This window comes from Anguilla anguilla, chromosome 1 (assembly GCF_013347855.1).
Source record: "Anguilla anguilla isolate fAngAng1 chromosome 1, fAngAng1.pri, whole genome shotgun sequence".
Taxonomy (NCBI): domain Eukaryota; kingdom Metazoa; phylum Chordata; class Actinopteri; order Anguilliformes; family Anguillidae; genus Anguilla; species Anguilla anguilla.
The window spans coordinates 61,558,935-61,581,269 of record NC_049201.1 but is presented as its reverse complement, the minus strand read 5'-3'; the positions used below and the strand labels follow the sequence as shown (position 1 = coordinate 61,581,269).

The 22,335-nt window shown below is 48.0% G+C and overlaps 1 protein-coding gene across 4 annotated transcripts in view; it reads left to right on the top strand.

Moving 5' to 3' along the window:
* The window catches only part of nbeal2 (neurobeachin-like 2), a 78,620-nt gene extending 57,457 nt beyond the window's left edge, over positions 1-21,163 (top strand). For all 4 annotated transcript variants that reach the window (XM_035413488.1, XM_035413475.1, XM_035413469.1 and 1 more), the window contains 26 exons: positions 662-805; positions 1,149-1,469; positions 3,195-3,344; positions 3,608-3,765; positions 4,190-4,314; positions 4,579-4,699; positions 5,537-5,694; positions 5,922-6,055; positions 6,566-6,673; positions 6,991-7,086; positions 7,637-7,761; positions 8,069-8,209; positions 8,561-8,691; positions 9,144-9,253; positions 9,674-9,791; positions 10,589-10,686; positions 10,858-10,971; positions 11,208-11,294; positions 11,452-11,561; positions 11,928-12,100; positions 13,785-13,879; positions 14,049-14,165; positions 14,605-14,766; positions 15,193-15,341; positions 16,374-16,509; positions 18,229-21,163. In XM_035413488.1, coding sequence (XP_035269379.1) covers positions 662-805; positions 1,149-1,469; positions 3,195-3,344; positions 3,608-3,765; positions 4,190-4,314; positions 4,579-4,699; positions 5,537-5,694; positions 5,922-6,055; positions 6,566-6,673; positions 6,991-7,086; positions 7,637-7,761; positions 8,069-8,209; positions 8,561-8,691; positions 9,144-9,253; positions 9,674-9,791; positions 10,589-10,686; positions 10,858-10,971; positions 11,208-11,294; positions 11,452-11,561; positions 11,928-12,100; positions 13,785-13,879; positions 14,049-14,165; positions 14,605-14,766; positions 15,193-15,341; positions 16,374-16,509; positions 18,229-18,324 — 3,477 coding nt within the window. In that variant the 3' untranslated portion in view covers positions 18,325-21,163. The remainder of the gene's footprint in view (positions 1-661; positions 806-1,148; positions 1,470-3,194; positions 3,345-3,607; positions 3,766-4,189; positions 4,315-4,578; positions 4,700-5,536; positions 5,695-5,921; positions 6,056-6,565; positions 6,674-6,990; positions 7,087-7,636; positions 7,762-8,068; positions 8,210-8,560; positions 8,692-9,143; positions 9,254-9,673; positions 9,792-10,588; positions 10,687-10,857; positions 10,972-11,207; positions 11,295-11,451; positions 11,562-11,927; positions 12,101-13,784; positions 13,880-14,048; positions 14,166-14,604; positions 14,767-15,192; positions 15,342-16,373; positions 16,510-18,228) is intronic.
* Positions 21,164-22,335: the final 1,172 nt, after the last annotated feature.

The following is a 22,335-nucleotide window of genomic DNA, read 5'->3' as shown; positions in this document are numbered from 1 at the left end:
GTCTTTGAGGGGCTGATAATGTGCTATAATGTGCTGGTGTGTTTCAGGTCTTTGAGGGGCTGATAATGTGCTATAATGTGCTGGTGTGTTTCAGATCTTTGAGGGGTTGATAATGTGCTATAATGTGCTGGTGTGTTTCAGATCTTTGAGGGGTTGATAATGTGCTATAATGTGCTGGTGTGTTTCAGATCTTTGAGGGGCTGATAATGTGCTATAATGTGCTGGTGTGTTTCAGATCTTTGAGGGGCTGATAATGTGCTATAATGTGCTGGTGTGTTTCAGATCTTTGAGGGGCTGATAATGTGCTATAATGTGCTGGTGTGTTTCAGATCTTTGAGGGGCTGATAATGTGCTATAATGTGCTGGTGTGTTTCAGGTCTTTGAGGGGCTGATAATGTGCTATAATGTGCTGGTGTGTTTCAGGTCTTTGAGGGGCTGATAATGTGCTATAATGTGCTGGTGTGTTTCAGATAATTTTAGGGTGATAATGTGCTGGTGTGTTTCAGATAATTTTAGGGTGATAATGTGCTGGTGTGTTTCAGATAATTTTAGGGTGATAATGTGCTGGTGTGTTTCAGATAATTTTAGGGTGATAATGTGCTGGTGTGTTTCAGGTCTTTGAGGGGCTGATAATATGCTATAATGTGCTGGTGTGTTTCAGATCTTTGAGGGGGTGGTAAACCTCTTGGACAAACTGCAGGCATGGAACAGCAGCCCTGGCACCTCTAATGTCCCTGAGCTGAGAGAGATGGCTCAGGTGGGCCTGCGCATCATCACCGGGTACATCCAGAAGCAGCACTCACAGGTGTGTGCCTGACTGAACCGCACAGAGCACAGGGAGAGCACAGGGAGGGCATAGGGAGGGCACAGCTCGACTCTGCTTCCCTGGGACTCTCCAATTATTTTCTCCTCTCTTAAGGGTTCTAGAGCTGTTCTAATTAGCTGTTGCTACTCATGTAATAGCTGTTGTTTGAGAGGGGTAAATGCATGTGCGTTGTGAGTGATGTGCGCTGTAATGAGGTTTCTCCCTGTCTGACTGGTGGTTGCAGTGTTTGAGTCTCAGTGTATGGACGTGTCCCCTCTCCTTTGCGGGTGTGAAGCTGTGCAGTCCTCTCCTCCCTCTCCCTGAGCCGCTTGTCTCTGTGCAGGTCTGCGTGATGGCCTGTGTGAAGCTGCACAGTCTGCTGCAGACCGTCCTGTGCCTGGGCTGGGACGAGGTCTGCTTCCTGCTGGGCCGGCTCGGCGCCCCCCTGTGGCCGGGCAAGGACGGCGCGGTCACGCTGGCCAACTCGGAGGTGTTCTACCAGCTGGTGCCCATCGTGCGCACGCTGCTGGACCAGCACGCTGACCTGGGCACCCTGCAGAGCCTGCTGCCCAGCCTGCCCCGCACCAACGGCAGCGCCACCTTCGCCCAGGACCTGCAGGGCTACTGCAGGACGCAGGAGTGGCAGGACTTCTACAGGCTGCATGTCAGTGTCTCCTCCGCCCGCACTGCTGCTGTACTTTCTGTGGGCGGGGCTTGCAGCTGGCCTCAGCCAATCAGTGTCCGTCTGGGACGTAATTGACAGCTGACCTGGATTTGATGTGAATTCCCCTGGTCTTGTGAAAGAATTGCGCAGTTCGAGGGGTGTTTGTGTTGGTGAAAATTTGACCTCTTTTTTTACCTATAATATCAATGCCGATTATATCCAAAGCACCTGATTTAAAAAAATGCTTATATTCTTCATTCATTCATTTATTTATATTTGCAGACAGTTCGGTTATTGGGTTTAATCAGCTGTGACTTTTGCCCTAAATGCTAGTGTAACTGATATTCAAATAAGGTAAGATGTACCTCGGCATCAATCTTATTACTATCACAAACATCCCTCCAATGTGTTTTATTCAGTGACTTTGTAGCAGATAATTGTCTAGTGAAGTCAAATCCAGCATTCATTTGAAAGCTTGGCCTAATCAGAGCTGAGCCCTGATGGAGATAAAAAACCAGCACAGTGATCCCCCAGGGCCGGACTGAGAGAGATTTCACCCATTAGTATGACTATATCTATTTTAGATATTCTTTTCTTCTGAGGTCCATGTTTCAAATCAAATTGTGTCTTTCAATGCTTTTATTGGTAAATTATTCTTTATTTCTTGATGTTTTAAAACAATTGCAGACAATTAGCAGTAACCCTGCCCTACATTCTCATTTTGAATGTACAACATGCTTTCCACATACATCGAGCATGCTGTATCTTTGTGATATTACATCTTATTTTCAATGAAATTATTCTGCAGGCACACGCCTGTCTTGCTAGTTCTTATTGGACCATATTGGACCAAGCGTGACCATAATTCTGTGCCTTCAGTTAAAATCACACTCTTACAGTGTACTGCCCTTTACTGAAGCTCTGTGCTCTGTGACGCAGTAGCTGCCTCTCTAGGTCAGATCTGTACTATTTTTATTCTCAGAATTGTCAGAATCTCTGACTGCCCGTCAGGCTGTAGTCTGTGGAATGCATGCTTCTTAAATAGGACTCAGACTGTCAGTTGCTTGTTTTATGCCGGTGTTCTTGAAGGACACTGAGGGGTTATACAGTAAGAGAACTTGACCCATGGAAAGTATTTTGTTGCATGTCCAGTGCCAAGCCTGTGCGTAAATCATCCTAATGATAAATTCCTTCAACTCTGCACGTGCTCGGCATATCCGACCAAACACTTTCCCTGTTACAGATTAAATAATTCTTGGAAACCTCAGAAATTAATTTCTCTTAGCGGTAGGTACCAAAAATAGCCTTGTAAGAAGGTGCATGGTACAACCTATTTTTGCTATTACAATCCAAGCATCTGCTGAAAAGCTCTCAGTGCCTCCCACAGTCAAGACAAATGAGTTTGCAAATGCCATGTGGAAAAAGTGATCCATCCACAGTCACTCCCTGTGCAGAAAAGCAGCCTCTGAGCTGGACAGAAATTGTGTACCCTGGGTCTGGACACGATTTGTCATGTCAGTGCATTTAACAGTTTCTATCCATAAATCTGTTTTGCTTAGATAGTCAGGACAGACCAAACACACCATGCATAGTGCAGTGCATTAAGTTTTGGATGGTACTTAATGTTGGCTCAGGAACAGAAGAGGTGTGAGTGTGTGTTTATGTGATATTTCTGCCGACACTGCTGTTCAGTATCTGATGGAATCACTTGAATATGTTTTGTAGGTCGAGCCCACTATGCACCAGTTTGAGCTGGACACGTTTGGGAAGAGTCATGACCTCATGTCCAACTTCTGGAACTCCTGTTTCGATGACCTAATGAGCACAGCCCAGCGCCGGGACAAAGACCGGGTCGAGTGCAAGGCCAAGTTCCAGGTGCGGCCCCAGCTCGCTCTCTCTCATGCTCAAATGGGCTAAATCTGGTGTGCAAGGGAAGCATAAACATTCAGATGAATTGAATTCCCTAATTAATCAATCGTCAGCTATTCATTCGAGCCAAAGCCAAAAAACACTGTGGGCAATTAGAATTTTGGCCGCTGACCAGACACTGCTGTGTGGTTGGGGTTCAGTATGAAAGCCTAAATCACTGAGAAGGCCCTACTTGCCGGCTGTTTCTCTCATTTCCTCTGTGTAATTAGGAGATGGTAATGGATCCCTACCTGAAGCGAGTGCGCAGTGAGAACAGCCGTTACCACAGTGTGCTGAAGCAGAGCAGCAGCCAGCAGGGGGTGGTGTCGCGCCACTGGAAGTCCCTGCACAGACTGCTGAGCAGTGAGAGAGGGGCCTGGGCACACAGGTCTGTCTGTCTGTCTGTCTAACTTTCTGTCTGACTGTCTGTCTCTCTGTCTGACTTTCTGCTCAGTTACTTATCATTTTCACTGCTTCTGCTTCTGTATTTATTTTATTTGACCACTTGATGAAGTCATTCCACTTTAAAACATTTTTATTATCGGTTTACTTCATTTCTTGTATTTTTAAATAGCCTATTTGGTCATTCTCTCTGGCTATACAGTCATTAATTTTAAATGTTTGTCTAACTGGAGTATTAAATTTAATTTTCTGTAAAAAGTTCTGGAACCCTGTAAAATGTTGGTTTGGATCTGATATCTTACTGAACATCCTTAGGACTATGTGATTTTCAGAGTATGTGTAGTTTTCCATTTGCATCACTGCACTGGTACTATGAACCTTAGATCCTCTGTGTCTGTTTGTTCCCTCAGGATACCGCCTGAAGTGAAGTGGAAGCTGTCCAGTGCAGAGACTTACTCCAAGATGCGGCTCAAACTTGTACCCAATTACAGTTACGACCCTCACATTGAGGCCAGCGCACTGAGGGACAACATGGGTATGGCTCCTCAAAAACACACTACACTTATGCACATGGAGGCAGTGTGTGTGCGTATGTGTGTGTGTGTGTGCTTACAGTATGGGTGTCTGTGTGTGCCACTGCACTGTGAATGAGAATTTCAAAGTCAATGCAGTCCTTCTGCAGTCATTAGTCAAAGACCAACCACAGAACTAGGGGAACACCATGGCTGCCTAAGAGAGCGTATGAGAGAATGGTGAGCATGGTCAGAGGGCGTCATGTCGACCGTTATCGTCTGCACAGGAGCCGATGGCCCCCACAGCCCCACTGAAGCCCTCCCCTTGGCCGTCGCCAAGGAAGCCAAGGTGAGCGACATGGAGGATGACCAGCTCGGCGATGAGGACATCATGTTCTTGGACAAACAGTGAGTGAAACCGAAGAACACAAATGTGTGTGAGGTGTACGGGAGCTCCTGAGTGACTCGTTCAGTAAAGTGCATACTACACAGTGCAGGCTGAGTTCTGCAGTTTCTGTAGCTGCTCGAGCGGGAGCTCACTGTGGCCTCATCAACAAAGCATCAGATGCTCATAGGCTACTAGGGATGGGTATCGTTTAGATTTTGCCGATACCAGTGCTAAAACAATACTTTTAATACAGTACTGGTGCCTAAACGTTGCCTCAATTGGCACAATTTAGACCACTTTGCTTTTGGCATTTTGACCGAGTTTGACATTAGCTAACTTGCTAACGGTACCTGCTGTAACTCTGTCCACAGAGTGAGTGTAACGTTAGGTTGTGAAGGCGTGTGGCAGGGGCATGGTTGTGTGATGCTTCCGGAGTGCCAAGGGCAATGTATAACAGTGGTTATTTTATATCAGCAGTTCAGGCCTTGTGTTTTAAAGTGGCACTGAAACGAGGCATCAAAATCTGCATTGTGATTTGGTACAGTAGCTACCAGTTGTATGGAAACCGGGGTTCAGTACCCAACCCTATAGGCTACTACATATGCACTACTGCTTTCTGCAGTATTTGGTCTGCTCTTGTACTGTGTGGCCTGTGTAGTGTAATATAATCACTGGCTCACAGGGGAGTACACTAGAGGCGTGAAGCTGCTTCTGCTGCTGGTCCGTGGGGCACAGCAGTGACCCAAGGGTCACCATTAGTGATGCCAAACTCTAGAGAAAAGGAAAAAGGGTGGAACTGTTTTTAAAAATGTGAGGTTGATGCATCCATTTTGAGAAGTGCCCTCTTTCTGTCTCAGGGTGGAAGGGGAGGAGGAGAGTCAGAAAGAGAAGCTGGTCCTGTCAGAGGACTGCGAGCTCATTACCATCGTGGCAGTGGTTCCGGGTCGTCTGGAGGTCACCACTCACCACCTCTACTTCTATGACGGCAGCAACGAGAAAGAGGAGACAGAGGAAGGTGAGGCAGAAGAGACCATTCTGCTCCTCCTTTCATCCAACCCCTTTCACTTGGAGAAGGCCAAGTGTTTTGCTCGCGTACTTACGCATTTGTGTTGAATACTTCCAAGATATACAGGCTATCTGAGAAGTGACTTTGTTTCTGCTGTAGTTTGTACGTTTTTGTCCATCACCTTTCAAGTCCATCCGGTGCCTGGAAAATTCTGAACTGCATTCACTGTTTCTCAGGAATTGGATTTGATTTCAAACGACCCCTCTCTCAGCTCAGAGAGGTTCACCTGAGACGCTACAACCTGCGCAGGTCAGCCCTGGAGCTGTTCTTCATCGACCAGGCCCATTACTTCATCAACTTCAGGAAGAAGGTGAGAGAGCCGCAGGGCAGGGTGGAGCCTGAGACACGGCCTTTGGCCCTTTATCAGAGCCCAGCCTGGACCAGCAGCACAGCCGTCAGCTGCAGCATGCTCCCTCTGCCACATGCACGCGGGGCTTCAGTTCCCAGCCGGGTCTTTAAAGATGAATTCCTGACTAACCCCCTGTCCGGGGGCTGCACTTGTGAATCAGTCCTTTTCACATCACACAGATAAGCCTAAGCTCTCACTCCCTCAGGCTTAGTCATGGCTTATGTTTTCAAAAGTACATCCTTTTTTGGTTTTGAATTTGAATCCAATCTGCTAAATACTCTTGGTTTGTTTAAACTAGCCAGTACATGTTCTGTTTTAGAAACCTGCCTGTGTCTCTGCCCTCATCTGCCCTCATCTGCCCTGTGTCTCTGCCCTCATCTGCCCTCATCTGCCCTGTGTCTCTGCCCTCATGCCATGTCCTTTGTGCACCTCTTCTCCTACCCCCCCCCCCCCCACCCTGCCTTCCCCCAGGTCCGGAACAAAGTGTACTCTCGGATCCTGGGGCTGCGGCCCCCCAACCTCTTCTACTTCGGCTCCCGGTCCCCCCAGGAGCTGCTGAAGGCCTCTGGCCTCACCCAGGTACTGCTGAAACTCTCTTTACTCTGTGTGGCCTAGTGCTTAAGGACCTGGCGCATGGCTCAGAGACCACAGGTTTGTTAGGCTATGCTGCTGACTGAGGTGCTGAACTTGAAATCCTTTGTTGTGTATCTAACTGTACAAATGGTCGTGCAAAATATGATTTGCTTTGTGGGGTGCTTGCTAAGCAAATACCGTCTATATTATAGTCCCACTCATTGCAGACAGTTCTGTTTGTCATGATGATAAATGTTCATAATTCCATTGGCTCATTTAATCTGAATTGACAGGCGTGTAATATCCTTTCTTTCTCTTCTCAGAAATGGGTGTACAGAGAGATCTCTAATTTTGAGTACCTGATGCAGCTCAACACCATTGCAGGACGCACCTACAATGACCTGTCCCAGTACCCTGTGGTGAGGACCGTGCCTCCCCGTCCGTCTGCGTGTCTGTCTGTCTGTCTGTCTTCCTGTGGGAGTCTGCACAGCATGTATCCGGAGCATAACATTAGTCATTGTAAATAAGCAAGCTCTGTGCGAGCTGATAGCGTAATGCAAAATTCAAGAAAATACAAAATATCTCAAAACAACAACAAAAGTTGATAAATTGTTGAATACAAATATCTGTGTGGAGTAAATCCAGTTTTCATGCACAATGAATCTGTATGTACTGCCTATAGTGGCCGTAACTAAAGGCATTTACCAGTAGGCCTCCATAGAGGTATGTGTGGACACAGGGTGGCAGTATGATGTAGCTATTAAGAGACTTGGCTTCAGCAGAAGGTCGTGTATTCCATTTCTTACTGTGGTTCTGTCTGTGTAACACTTAGCAGGGCATTTTCCTGAAACATTTCCCTTAATTCAGCAGTACAAACGAATGGGAGAAATGTAAGCTGCTGAGCAGCATGGGGATAGCTTTGTCTGTCTGTGCTCAGTTTTAATGAAGCATTGCGATGCTCATGTCCAGTTCCCCTGGGTGCTGTGCGACTACACCTCGCCCACTCTGGACCTGGATGATCCTGCTGTGTTCAGGGACCTGTCCAAGCCCATCGGAGTGGTCAACTCCCGCTTCGCCCAGAGCGTCCGAGAGAAGTGAGTGGAGGACCCGCTGCGCCGTGTTCTTAGCGCTGGACAGAGTGGCGGAGTGGGAAGAGCGCAGTGGACAGTTTTACAGAGATACCTAAACATTGCACATTTTACATTTCAGGTTTTTTCTAAACATTACATGTTGTATGCTGCACATTTTACTGAGATAATGAAACGTTACACATTTTACTGAAGAGCATTACACATTTATGCAAACTAAAAACTGCACAGTGTTTTATTTACACAAGTTCTGTCGAGGGCTGCGATTTGAACAACATGCAAGGCGGCAACACGAATGGTCTTGTCCCCGCAGGTACGAGAGCTTTGAGGATCCCACGGGCACCATCGACAAGTTCCACTACGGCACACACTACTCCAACGCCGCGGGAGTCATGCACTACATGATCCGCTCCGAGCCCTTCACCTCGCTGCACATCCAGCTGCAGAGCGGCAGGTACGGGACGTCTGCGCAGACCCCCCACAGCTGCGCACGCAGTGAGCCATGCGCTCCAGCTTCTGGGCTTCACTCTGCGCCGCTCTGGGCTGTGTGGAGCTCAGCGGTGCTTTAATAGGTGTTCATAGCCAGCCCTGTTTGCTTTATGTGACGCTAGCTGACCGTTATGCAGAACATTGCTGGAGCGCCTCATCACAAGGGTCATCTTGCCAGCTGTCAGGTTTTACTGTAGGTTCACACTCATTACCACTTCACTGCGTTTGCTGGTGTGACAGAGAGCGGATGACGTAAAGATGCTGAGATGTTGCTGACTGTTGGTCTGTACCCACGGCCTGGCTTCTCCCTGCCCAGGTTTGACTGCGCGGATCGGCAGTTCCACTCTGTGGCCGCGGCTTGGCAGGCGCGGATGGAAAGTCCGGCTGACGTGAAGGAGCTGATCCCAGAGTTTTTCTACTTCCCAGAATTCCTGGAGAACATGAACGGTGAGCTTTCTGGAATGCTCACCCAAATGAGCATGTACTGCACTGCATGTCTGTGCTTTGAAGCTCAGACCACATCGCAGTAGCACTTAGGAAGGTTATCATCAAGGTTTGTGTTTTTGGCAGGATGGAGGGTATTACCTTCGTGCCCTGTTTTAGTAATTCACTGCATTGTATGGATTTGTGAAATAAAAGACAAAGTTTATTTTCTAAACCTTTTTTCTTATATTTGCTCTACAGTGTTCATCTTGCCGTGATGGCCTTGTGCGGTAGTCTAGTATGAATGCCAAATAAATAAACAATAAGAATAATTTTCAACTACAGAAAAGAACGGACTCCAAACCATTATACAAAATACGAACAACCACAATTCAGCTTCTGAAAAAAAAGCGGACGTATGTGACCATTGTGAAAGATGAAAGAGCTGTTGGTTATTATCTCCCTTAACGGCCCAGGGTTCGACCTGGGAAGTCTGCAGATGTCCCAGGAGCCTGTAACAGATGTTGTGTTGCCCCTGTGGGCGGAGTCTCGTGACGACTTCATCAGGAAGCACAGGAAAGCTCTGGTAAGCAGGCCCTAAAGCCCACACTCACCTGTGTGTGTCTACCGCAATGTTTTTAACACCGAGTAGGTATCTTTGCCTGGTTTAAATCACAATGTAAACCACGTTCCATTATGGCCAGTGATGTTCCCACATTGCTTACCCTCTGCAGAGATGTGATTTTGTACTGTCTTTGTGATCAACCAGTTTTGTATGACTGTTCTCTCATCAGTGGATTAAAGTATTTAAAGTAATCAATTAAGCATTAATTGAGCAACTCTATTCCTTTATGGTATGGACACATAATGGGACATTTGGTGCCATCAAACTGACCTGGTGGTTTGGGAGCTTTGTATGTTTTGTGTGTGTGTGTGTCTGTGTGTGTGAGTGTGTGGGTATTGCATGAGTTTATGATGCGGAGTTGTGTACTGTGTTGGTTTGCAGGAAAGTGAGCATGTCTCCTCCCACCTGCACCAGTGGATCGATCTGATTTTCGGTTATAAGCAGCGAGGCCCTGAGGCTGTGGAGGCGCTCAACGTGTTCTACTACTGCACCTATGAGGGTAAGGCCCCCTCCTCCCGTCCCCTGACGTACAGCAGGCCGAGCGTGAGCCGCAGTCCCGTTCTGCCCCTGCTTATTCAGACAGGAAGTCACCTCTTCTGGTTCTCCAGGTGTAAATCATTGATTGGAAACTGACTCTGACTTGACAGGACTGTACTTTTCCAAACCTTCCTGAAGTAGATTTATATGCCTCCACTTCCTTGTGCCATGTACCAGGTTTGAGCCATGTAGCTCTGCTGCTGAACCCCTCTGTGTCTCAGTCTGCCTGGGAAAGAAGGGGCTTGGAAGGGCTTTAAGGGAGGCTGTAAAGCAGCAGAACTCACGCTTGCTGGGGACCCTGAAGCCTTTATTCTCCCGGGAAGTTCCAGGTGTCAAAGGAAGCGGAGAAACTAAACAAAGATTGGCAGATTACTGCAGATAACCCAGAATTAGCATGTGCCAGTTTTACCACAGTGGGAAGTGAGACCTACTGTATGACTCTCACTGTTATTCATGAAGTGCTCCTCACAATGAAACCTGGAGGTAACTCTTTGTGTGACTTAGAAGAAAATGGCAAGCTTTGTTTTAAAATGTGTATAACCCTATTTCAGTAACACATAACCACAGTCCCTTGGAGATTTATGGCTTTCCATTCCCTGCATTTATTCAGTTTGACATAGATTAATGCTACTTAAGTTTGATCACTTACATAGTATATATGCAGGTGAATGTTTAATACATTGATCTAAATGAATATTGAATGAATTTTGAATGCCAAATTATATTAGTGCGTAACTCCCAGTGCTGCCCCACCTCCAGGTGCAGTGGACCTGGATGCCATCGCCAATGAGACGGAGCGCAAAGCCCTGGAGGGCATCATCAGCAACTTCGGCCAGACGCCCTGCCAGCTGCTCAAGGTTCGAGCTGAATTTAGGACTCCTGGGAAATGCAGTTTTTTCCCCCCCCCAGCTTGAGTTTGAGTCTCAGCTTGAGTTTTCAGCCTGTTACTGTGTCACTGTCTGCGTGCTTCTGAGTGTTAGCGTGACTGACCACGCCCCCCTCTCCCGGCCCCTCCCCGCACCCTGCAGGAGCCACACCCGCCCCGCATGTCGGCCGAGAGCGCAGCTCGCCGCCTGGCCCGCATGGACACCCTGCCGCCCAACCTGTTTGAGCAGCTCGGCAAACTCAAGGCCTTCATGGAGGTGAGGGACCCGCCAAAGGACTCCAGCTACCAACCTCAGGAGCCAATATGATCATTCATCCCTCTGTACAGCTCAGTGTTTGCTACAGCAATTCTGCTTATGGTCCTACGTGTACAACAGCTGTCAGGTCCAGGAGTGGCACTTAGTTACAAATGAAGTTTCTTAATGACGGCCATAACTCTGCGCCTGACTGAATGTCACTTAACGGCACCGTTCCCTCTGTGTGCTTCCCCCAGGTGGTGAGTGACGGGGTGCCCCTGGTCCAGGCCGTGGTCCCCAGGAGCCAGACCCACTCCTTCATCATCCCGGGCTCAGATGTGCTGGTGAGGCCCCAGATTACCCCAGCATAGTGACACATTGAGAGCACCACACACTGAGCCCCTGTGCACCAGGCAGGGTCTGGGAGCTGGGGTGGAGCAGGGCTAGTGTAGTCTCTGTTGGGGCTTCTGGATCGGCTGCTTACTTTCCTTCGCTTCACAGGTGACTGTAAGCGCCACAGGACTGCTGGGAACCCACAGCTGGCTGCCCCACAATAAGAAAATCGCCAACTACTACAGCTTCACCAAGGACCCCACCGTGTCCAACCCGAAGTAAGGCCTGTTCTCCAGCCCCGTTCCTCACATCATCTGGGCTGGCCGCATTCACCAGCACGACTCGTCTTCTGCCTCTTCCTCTCAATTCTCCACTTGTTATTGCATCCATTCATGCATGAATGCATGAATGGATGGATGGTTGGGTTAGTTCTCTGAACGAATGGTTTAACCTGTCCTGTGTTCTCTGCATTCTCTACATAAAAGTAATTTTGTATTCTCAGGGTTGTGAGTTGTTACTGAGTAATTCCGTATCTTATTTTTTGCTAATTTTTATTCGGTGGAATTCAGTGTAATTGTGCATTATAGCACTTGAGTGTCATTTGGTGTGTTTAGTGTGTATTAAAGTACCCCCCCCCCCTCCAGAACACAGCGGTTCGTGAGCGGGCCCTTCTCCCCTGGGGTGGCCCTGGGGCCGCGGGTGCTGGTGGTGTCCAATGACGGACGGCTGCTCTTCAGCGGGGGGCACTGGGACTGCAGCCTGCGGGTCACTGTGCTGGGCAAGGGCAAACTGGTGGGCAGGATCTGCCGCCACATAGGTGAGCCTGGGAGCTTAGCCCTGCATATACACACACTCACACATACACACACACATCACACACACACGCATCACACACACACACACACATCACACACACACACACACACACACGCACACACACACACACACACATCACACACACACACACACACACACACACACACACACACACATACACACATCACACACAACTGGAGCCTGGGAGCCTAGCACTACACACACTGACATACACACACACACACACACACACCCACCTGGAGCCTGGGAGCCTAGCACTACACACACTGACATACACACACACACACACACACCCACCTGGAGCCTGGGAGCTGGCGCTTAGCCCTGCATACGCTCACGTACACTTGCATATAAACACACATGCGCACAGCCGCACACACACGCACAAAAGTAAAACGCCAAACACACAAACATGCTTTGCTTGTATGCACATGCATATACACAGGCAAACATATCTGCATTCACTCTGACACACGTACACATACATGTAATCACACAGCCATACACACAGACACACACCATGCGCACAGAGAGCCAGGGTTCATCATACTGCTGGCACTCAGCCTCATCGATCTCTTTCTTTGCCGTATTATATTACTTATAGTTCCAAATGTCTTGACGCTGGCCTCTTTGACTGCTTTAGAATGACTTTTATGGCTGCAGTTTTAAGTGGCAATAAAACAGAAGGGCTATCAGACAGAGAAGCGCTTACCATGTGGGTAGCATGTGGACATCACTTGACTCATGGGTTGAAATCCCAGGCGTCTCTCTTCCTGTGAAGCGCTTGACAAATATAAATCAGTCTGAAGAGGCTTTAGGGTGTGTGCAGGGCCATGTGCTGAGCAGACCGTGTGACTGTAATGAGACGGTGTGACTGTAATGAGACCGTGTGAGCGTAATGAGACTGTGTGACTGTAATGAGACCGTGTGACTGTAATGAGACTGTGTGAGCGTAATGAGACCGTGTGACTGTAATGAGACTGTGTGACTGTAATGAGACCGTGTGACTGTAATGAGACTGTGTGACTGTAATGAGACCGTGTGACTGTAATGAGACTGTGTGAGCGTAATGAGACCGTGTGACTGTAATGAGACTGTGTGACTGTAATGAGACCGTGTGACTGTAATGAGACGGTGTGACTGTAATGAGACCCTGTGACTGTAATGAGACCGTGTGAGCGTAATGAGACTGTGTGAGCGTAATGAGACCGTGTGACCGTAATGAAACCGTGTGAGCGCAATGAGACCGTGTGAGCACAATGAGACCGTGTGAGCGTAATGAGACCGTGTGACCGTAATGAGACCGTGTGAGCGCAATGAGACCGTGTGAGCGCAATGAGACCGTGTGAGCGTAATGAGACCGTGTGAGCGTAATGAGACCGTGTGAGCGTAATGAGACCGTGTGACCGTAATGAGACTGTGTGACTGTAATGAGACCGTGTGACTGTAATGAGACCGTGTGAGCGTAATGAGACCGTGTGACTGTAATGAGACCGTGTGACTGTAATGAGACTGTGTGAGCGTAATGAGACTGTGTGAGTGTAATGAGACCGTGTGACCGTAATGAGACCGTGTGAGCGTAATGAGACCGTGTGAGCGTAATGAGACCGTGTGAGCGTAATGAGACCATGTGACCGTAATGGCCCTGCGCTCTCTGGCTGTAGATGTGGTCACCTGCCTGGCTCTGGATCTGTGCGGTATCTACCTCATCTCTGGCTCCCGGGACACTACCTGCATTGTGTGGCAGGTCTTACAGCAGGTAGGCTCCTCGCCTACTGGGCGTTACGCAAGCATTCTAAACTGGGATTATCTGAGTTTTTATTTTAATAGATGAAATGTTGTACATTTTAAATATCTACAACCATGGAGTAGGAAAGGTGGGATGTTAGTGGTTGGAACGCGTTAAACACGCTCTCTCTCTCTTTTAGGGTGGCTTCTGCAGTGGCCTCTCCCCTCGGCCAGTGCAGGTTCTCTGCGGACATGACCAGGAGGTCACCTGTGTGGCCATCAGTACTGAGCTGGACATGGCTGTGTCAGGGTCGAAGGTGAGAGCTGAGGGAATAAGTAGGACTCGAGTGTTGAAGAATCGATGAGTGAATGTGTGCTTCTGCTCTCAACTCTCCCCTTCACTTCTTTCAGCAGAATTCAGATTGTGTTCTAATTTACTGTAGTTTTCTTATAAGTCATATTGGGCAAGAGGCTTCAGGACACCATCAAAGCCAAAATTTGACCGAATTCCCATATTCATTTTATAGAATATTTTCTTAAAAGAGCGTGGTCTCTATTGTTTTTCATGTACTGACAGGGTCCTGTTTTGATAGTATTATTCTTTTAATATGCTAGATCTGCTATAATCGCACTCTCTCACTCGCTCATAATCTCTCTCTCTCACTTGCTCATATTCTCTCTTGCTCTCTCTCTCACTCTGTCTCATAATTATTCTCTCTCTCTCTCTCTCGTGTCTCTCTCTCGTGTTTCTCTCAGGACGGGACGCTGATTCTGCACAGCGTGCGGCGAGGCCAGTTTCTGCGCACTCTGCGGCCGGTCAGTGAGGTGGGCGCGGCGGTCAGGGTGACGGAGCTGGCGGTGGGCCTGGAGGGCCACATCATAGCCCAGACCGCTGTGGAGGGCCGCTCTCCTGGGCAGGTACGAGCACGGGGAATGCCGCCCGCCTGTCCGCTCTCACGGCTCTCCTGTAGATGCCCACGGCCAGGCAGAACCCAGGAGGAGCATGCTCTGTTCCACACAGGCGCATGGGGTGCTATGTTATGTGCAGCAACGTTGCAAACGTGATGGTACATCTGACATTTCTGAGCTGTCTCTCCAGTGTAAACCTTCATAGACTTCAGCAAACTGAGGGTGCCAAAAGGAAGAGACAAGAGCAGTGCATACTGTGGAATTAATTCTAACTAATTGAATGTCTTGAAATATGGAAAAAAAAAAAATGTTTCAAAATTTTGACTTAGTCGACCAAGATGTTGTTCAGTCGAAGACAGCTCTAAGAGGAATGAAAACGATATGATGTGCTGCTGTCGTTTTGATGGTTAACGTCTCTCCTCCTGCACTCTCCAGGAGAAGTACTGTCTCCACCTGTATTCGGTGAATGGACGGCTGCTGGCCTCCGTGCCTCTGGACGAGCATGTTACAGCCCTCTACATGGTGCCACAGTACGCCGTCATGGGCACCTCCAAGGGCAGCCTGCACATTCGAGATCTGTACAGGTGAGAGGCTCGGGCGCTCTGATCAACATGGTGATACACTCTCCCACTGTGTGTGCGCGTGCGTGTGTGTGCGCGTGCGTGTGTGTGCACGTGCGTGTGTGTGCGCGTCTGCGTGTGTGTGTGTGTGTGTGTGTGCGTGCGTGTGTGTGCGCGTCTGCGTTTGATGCTTAAGTCCTGTATCTATGTTTTTTTTTTTTTTTAATGATAATTATTAGGGTTAATGTTTACTGTTATTTTTCTTTATGCCATTATGCTTTTGTTAACTTGCACCTTTTACCCTAAACATGATATAAAGCAAAAAAGAGAAGAGCACTTGTACTGCAAAAAAATAATAAACAACTGTCAATGTTTAGCAAACACAATTTAGTGCTAGGTATTATGGCAGCTACACCAGTTGGTGTGTATGGCAGCTTGCAAGAAAACAAGTGATGTAAAAGATGCAGGTCGCTTGATTTTTTTAAATAGCAGACCAACGTTTAACAAATATTAACAAGGAAAAGAAAATGTACACTTTATTTTGAAAATACACAATGATGTGTGTAAATAATGCAATTAGTCATACTTTTATCATTTGTGTTAAACTATGTCTGATGAATACAAGCTAAATAAAGTGTTACAGGCAAATGGTTCCTATTACTTAGTGAGGTGAAATAATTAGCAGTTTCATTTCAACAACAGTGATGATTAATTTGGCTGTTAGCTAGCTATACCTAATATCATGGTCTGAATAAAAGTAATGGATTTCAAGTTACAGCACTGAAAAGAAACTTGCGTTCTAGCACGGCAAAGTTGTCACAGTTACTGTTCATTACCCTGTATATGTAGGAATATAGTTACAGTGCTGTGCAAATGCAATAATTGAGGAAATGAGGATGAGAACAAATACTTTTTCACAACACTGTGTATAGTTTCATTGTTAGTTGCATATCAATCATTCATGTTCTAGTTGAGACTACTGTGAGTATAGTTTGTATTGTGTATATATGATGTACCATCTCTATGGAGTCTCATGAATGTGTGTGTGTTTTTCAGCTTGAGTCTTGCAGCAGCTCCGCTGGCCTTGAAGGTCCCTGTGTGCAGTGTGTCTGTTACCAAGATGAGCAGCCACATCCTGGTGGGCCTGGAGGACGGGAAGCTCATCGTCGTGGGGGCGGGACAGCCTGCGGAGGTGAGGGGGTGAAGGCGTGGGACATTCCGAATATGGGGCTGCATTAGAGGCGCTGATGCAAGGCTAGGTGCTCAAAGAATAGATAATATGGAGACTTTTCTGTGCTTTGAGATGGACAGCTTAAGTAAGGCCTGAAATTCTCAAAGCTGATATTCATGTGCTCCTTCAGTTTGGTTTAGCGTTAGCGGTTTTGTGTGCGCGTGCTCACTGAAGCGGGTTCAGCGTTAGCGGCTCTGCGTGCTCACTGAAGCGGGTTCAGCGTTAGCGGCTCTGCGTGCTCACTGAAGCGGGTTCAGCGTTAGCGGCTCTGCGTGCTCACTGAAGCGGGTTCAGCGTTAGCGGCTCTGCGTGCTCACTGAAGCGGGTTCAGCGTTAGCGGCTCTGCGTGCTCACTGAAGCGGGTTCAGCGTTAGCGGCTCTGCGTGCTCACTGAAGCGGGTTCAGCGTTAGCGGCGCTGCGTGCTCACTGAAGCGGGTTCAGCGTTAGCGGCTCTGCGTGCTCACTGAAGCGGGTTCAACGTTAGCGGTTTTGTGTGCGCGTGCTCACTGAAGCGGGTTCAGCGTTAGCGGCTCTGCGTGCTCACTGAAGCGGGTTCAGCGTTAGCGGCGCTGCGTGCTCACTGAAGCGGGTTCAGCGTTAGCGGCTCTGCGTGCTCACTGAAGCGGGTTCAGCGTTAGCGGCTCTGCGTGCTCACTGAAGCGGGTTCAGCGTTAGCGGTTTTGTGTGCGCGTGCTCACTGAAGCGGGTTCAGCGTTAGCGGCTCTGCGTGCTCACTGAAGTGGGTTTAGCGTTAGCGGCTCTGCGTGCTCACTGAAGCGGGTTCAGCGTTAGCGGTTTTGTGTGCGCGTGCTCACTGAAGCGGGTTCAGCGTTAGCGGCTCTGCGTGCTCACTGAAGCGGGTTCAGCGTTAGCGGCTCTGCGTGCTCACTGAAGCGGGTTCAGCGTTAGCGGCGCTGCGTGCTCACTGAAGCGGGTTCAGCGTTAGCGGCTCTGCGTGCTCACTGAAGCGGGTTCAGCGTTAGCGGCTCTGCGTGCTCACTGAAGCGGGTTCAGCGTTAGCGGCTCTGCGTGCTCACTGAAGCGGGTTCAGCGTTAGCGGCTCTGCGTGCTCACTGAAGCGGGTTCAGCGTTAGCGGCTCTGCGTGCTCACTGAAGCGGGTTCAGCGTTAGCGGTTTTGTGTGCGCGTGCTCACTGAAGCGGGTTCAGCGTTAGCGGCTCTGCGTGCTCACTGAAGCGGGTTCAGCGTTAGCGGCTCTGCGTGCTCACTGAAGCGGGTTCAGCGTTAGCGGTTTTGTGTGCGTGTGCTCACTGAAGCGGGTTCAGCGTTAGCGGTTTTGTGTGCGCGTGCTCACTGAAGCGGGTTCAGCGTTAGCGGCGCTGCGTGCTCACTGAAGCGGGTTCAGCGTTAGCGGCTCTGCGTGCTCACTGAAGCGGGTTCAGCGTTAGCGGCTCTGCGTGCTCACTGAAGCGGGTTCAGCGTTAGCGGCGCTGCGTGCTCACTGAAGCGGGTTCAGCGTTAGCGGCTCTGCGTGCTCACTGAAGCGGGTTCAGCGTTAGCGGCTCTGCGTGCTCACTGAAGCGGGTTCAGCGTTAGCGGCTCTGCGTGCTCACTGAAGCGGGTTCAGCGTTAGCGGTTTTGTGTGCGCGTGCTCACTGAAGCGGGTTCAGCGTTAGCGGTTTTGTGTGCGCGTGCTGACTGATGGCTCTGCTCCCTCAGGTGCGCTCTGGCCACAGACTGTGGCGCTCCGCTAGCAGGATCTCCCAGCTCTCTTCAGAGAGCGAGTACAACCCCACGGAGACCTCCGGCCAGTGAAGTCTGCCCCTGCGCTCTGACCCGAGACGCCCAGCGCAGACGGGGAGATGTGGGCAGGGTTTGAAGGGGTAACCAAGGAGATGTCTCACTGAGGAGACACCTGGAAGCAGAGCTTCAGCTGCCCCTCCCAGCCTCATGACTGTCTGCGAGATTTTCTCCTTCCCCCCCAGAGGGGACAAGAGAATTCACATTCATTGGGAAAATTTCTCTTACGGTGCACTTGTTTCTATGAAAAGGGAAGTGAAAGTTACATGTATTCTTAAAAATTGCTTTTATTTGCCGTTCTTTTTATAAAAAAGAAATCATTCCAAAGACTTTTGACTGCTACAAAAACTGTCATGCTGTGTGTTTGCGTACACACGTATTTGTGAATGTACTCGGTGGATGAATCCACTCAAAAACACAATGCAGTTTAAAATGAGGGTTCTGAAGCAGTGGCAGTGTTAGGCTTTGATTCTCTTTTATGCAGTGAGCCACATATTTATCCACATAGGATTTTAAAGGCACATCCTTCTCTCACAGATTGCAGGGAATAGTGATGAGCCTGTCGTGGTATAAAGATGAGCCTATTGAGGTTTTTTCTTTCTGCTCTGTTGATTTGTTCTTTTAACCAGCGCCTTCTTTTAAAAAAAAAAAAAACAAAAAAAAAAAACTATCATCCTGTTAATCCTTGCCTAGCAGTGCCATACTGGTGCCTCAACAGAACTCTTGCTGAAACTTGAAAACTTTGAGCCTGCTGTGCTGCAGTACCGGTGCGTTCCAGAAGAGGCGCACTGTGGTACACCTGAATGAGTGGGGTTTCGTCCTGTGTGCAGTGTGAATACTGGGAAATGCCACTAAGCAATATTGATTGTGACTGAGATGTCAGTTATGAAAGACCTGTTTTCAGGCTTGGAGGTGTACATGTCTGCCTAGATTTAGTGGTTATCAGAGCTTTGGAAGGGAAGTTTGCAATTGTGATTCTAGTCCAGAGAAGTTCCTTCAAGCTTGAAGTCCACTGATTTTAGCACATGCGTTTAAATGAATCAGAATTTCTCCTTTGTGTCCTTGTGATCAGAAATGCATCTGTTCACTTTAAATGAGCTGATCTGCACCACTGTTCTGCACACCCGTTGTAAACAAAGACCCAGGTTCCATCAACCCTTGCTTAATTTAAAAGCACATATCACTTGAAAAGTGCCTTTTGTTCTTGAGGGAAAATGTCACCTTACATTGAATAGCACACTGAATTGTAGAATGTAGAGCACATTCAGACACAGTTTTGGGATCAGCCTGTGTGTGTGCGTGTGTGTGCGTGTGTGTGTGCGTATGTGTGTGCGTGTGCGCATGCTGTCTCTCCTGTTTCTCTGTTTGCATAGCCTCCTTCATCATCATTTTTTTCCTTTCTCGTTCAAGTCGCTTACAGAGTCACTGACAAAGAAATCAACCAACAAGTATATTTGTTATGCAGTGTAAGTGTGAGGTTTGGTCCTTGACCTGTATAGTCAAATGTAAATGTGTATGTTTGTACATATGAGTGTGTGTGTGTGTGTGTGTGTGCGTGCACACTGCACGTACTTACGTGTGCGCACACTTTTATGAGGAGTGTGTGGTAGGGCTTTTAAAGGCAGAGACACCGTATGTAAATAGGAAATGGGTGTACAGGGGAGTCAGAAGGGAGGGCTGTCTGACGGAGTTTAGCAGCTGACCTCAGTGCTCCCCATCACTGTGGACCAGCTGCCTGATGGAGGGTCGAGGGTTTGTCATTGCAATCAATCAATCAGTCAGTTTCTTTTTCAATTTGAGGATCATTTAGGGGAAAAAAAGGCCCTCACTCATACTTAAGATTTTTTGTGAAATTATAGTGTGTGTTCATGTATTTTTTGGACTGATATTGGATTTTTTTCTTCTTCTTATTGACCTTATATATTTTGTTTTAGAGTTTGTTTGATTTCCTGAAGTATGTACTTAAGCACTGAAATTCTTTGAAACGGTGTGCCTGGGAAGCACAAAGGGTACCCAGATGGCTCAGTCTAAGTGGGTGAGCTCACTTCCTGTCCAAACTGCTCATGTGATAGTAAGCCTCCTTTAGTGTGTATACTCTTATTGCAAGAGGAGAAGAGCTGAATGGGAATAAACTGCTTCAGCTGAAGTCTTTCCCACTGAATTGCCTCAGCGGTCCAAGCACAAGCTCTCTGGCTTGATTGCTGTGGTCTGAATCACGCAGTAAACCAGCAGGAGCTCTGTGTTTGATTAGCAAGGCTTGGTTTGGAACAGTTCACGGAAGTTGCACTGTGGTTATCTTCTATTGTGCCTGGAACCCTTTGTACAGTACAGTCTTAATTCCAGGTCTGGCTGAGCTGCAGTAACGCTGGCTCGTCTGCAGTATACTGAACAGATAAGCCTGGCTGGTTTGCATAATCACGTTTATTTTTGCGTATGTGTGTATTTTGGAACGAATCCTATTACAGCTGGGAGACTTTATCATGAGATGCACAGAGCCTTTAGATGGGCTTGCCTGATCCTATGCAGTAATGTCGGTTTGGCTGGGTTTGGAGAGAGCTTCCCAGTTAGTTCAGAATGGTCATCCCCGGCTGTCCTCACTACACTGTTCAGAGCCGCGGTACCCTTCAGCCCAGGACACTGCCGCTCCCCACACCGTATCACTGTCCTGTACTCTGTATCTGCCTGAGCAGCATCTGCACTTGCACAGAACACAGTCCACTTTCCCCGGTGCCTTACGCTCACGTGCCACTGGCTATTTCACTGTCTTCAGATACTGCAACTTTGTGACATTTATTGTTCTTTTAAGACACTGAATTACAAAATATATTTCTATTAAAGACTTTTTTCTATCAGATTGCTTGTCTGTGGTTTTTCATAGCTTTCCCTTATTAACACAGATCTTTATACATTGTCTGTTAATCTTCACAATATTTTGTCTATATTCATATTTTGTAACATTCTCAAACTGGAATATTTGGTTTACCCTAATCCAAACTTTACAAATGATCTTGGGTGCCTGGATCTATTTGTACAGTAGTTCTTTCCAAGTCTTGCAGTGCTAGTTTTGTTGGTTAGTCTGCAGTATACTCAACAGATTATGGAACCAGTTTGTACTTGTCTTATGTCACTGTTTTGACACGAAGAGGGCCCCTTAGCATTTAAGATTTTTTGGCATAGTTAGAGATGATCTGTGCAATAATGCAACTGGGCATAATGTGACTTTTGACCAAAAATGAGTGGAACTCTTTGGACTACATTCCACAGCATCACAAATCAACAAAGTTGCTAGCTAGCTAGCTTGATTGCTTCAATTAAGGCTATGAACCTGAGTGCCACTATATTGTAGTTTACCAGGTCAGGATTTGTCTTTGGGAGCTTCAGTCTGCTTTTACAGAAGATCTCAAAGGATGATTACCAGGAGAGATTTAACATGATGAACATACTGCATGGTCTAAGTTACCAGGTCAATAAATTACCTAGAAAAGAGCATTTGAAAAGTAAGCGAAAAGTAAGCGAACCTATATTTTTGTACCGCAGTTAAAACCTCTTTACCATCATGAAGAGAGGGGAAAGTCTGAAGTCATTTGACCCTTAAAATTCTTCCAAAGCAGGCCGGTCTTTCTTTTGGGGGAATTTCCCTGGCTTTAGTTACTCCCCCCCCCCATGTGTTAAACCCAACCAAGGTTTAAAAGGTCACAGTAATGCCACATTTACTTAAAGAGGAGCCTTTGATCCCACAGTGGGCTGAACATCCTGTCAGGGAACCCGTAAATGCCCGAGGGGGACAATTTTGTTGAGCTGCAGAGGAAAGGGGCGTCGGGGGTTGTTGGGGGGGGGGGGGGGGGGTTGGAAAATGGCTCTGTGTCTCTCCAGCTGAAGCAAGTAGAGAGTAAAGTGGTGGGGGGAGACAGCAGTGTGTGTAGAGGGGGCTGGGGGGTTATAGTGGCTATTTGGCCTCTGAAGTGGCCAGTTGACAGTGAGAGGGTGGGCCCAACACCTCGCACACAACAATGGCAGGTATCTCCC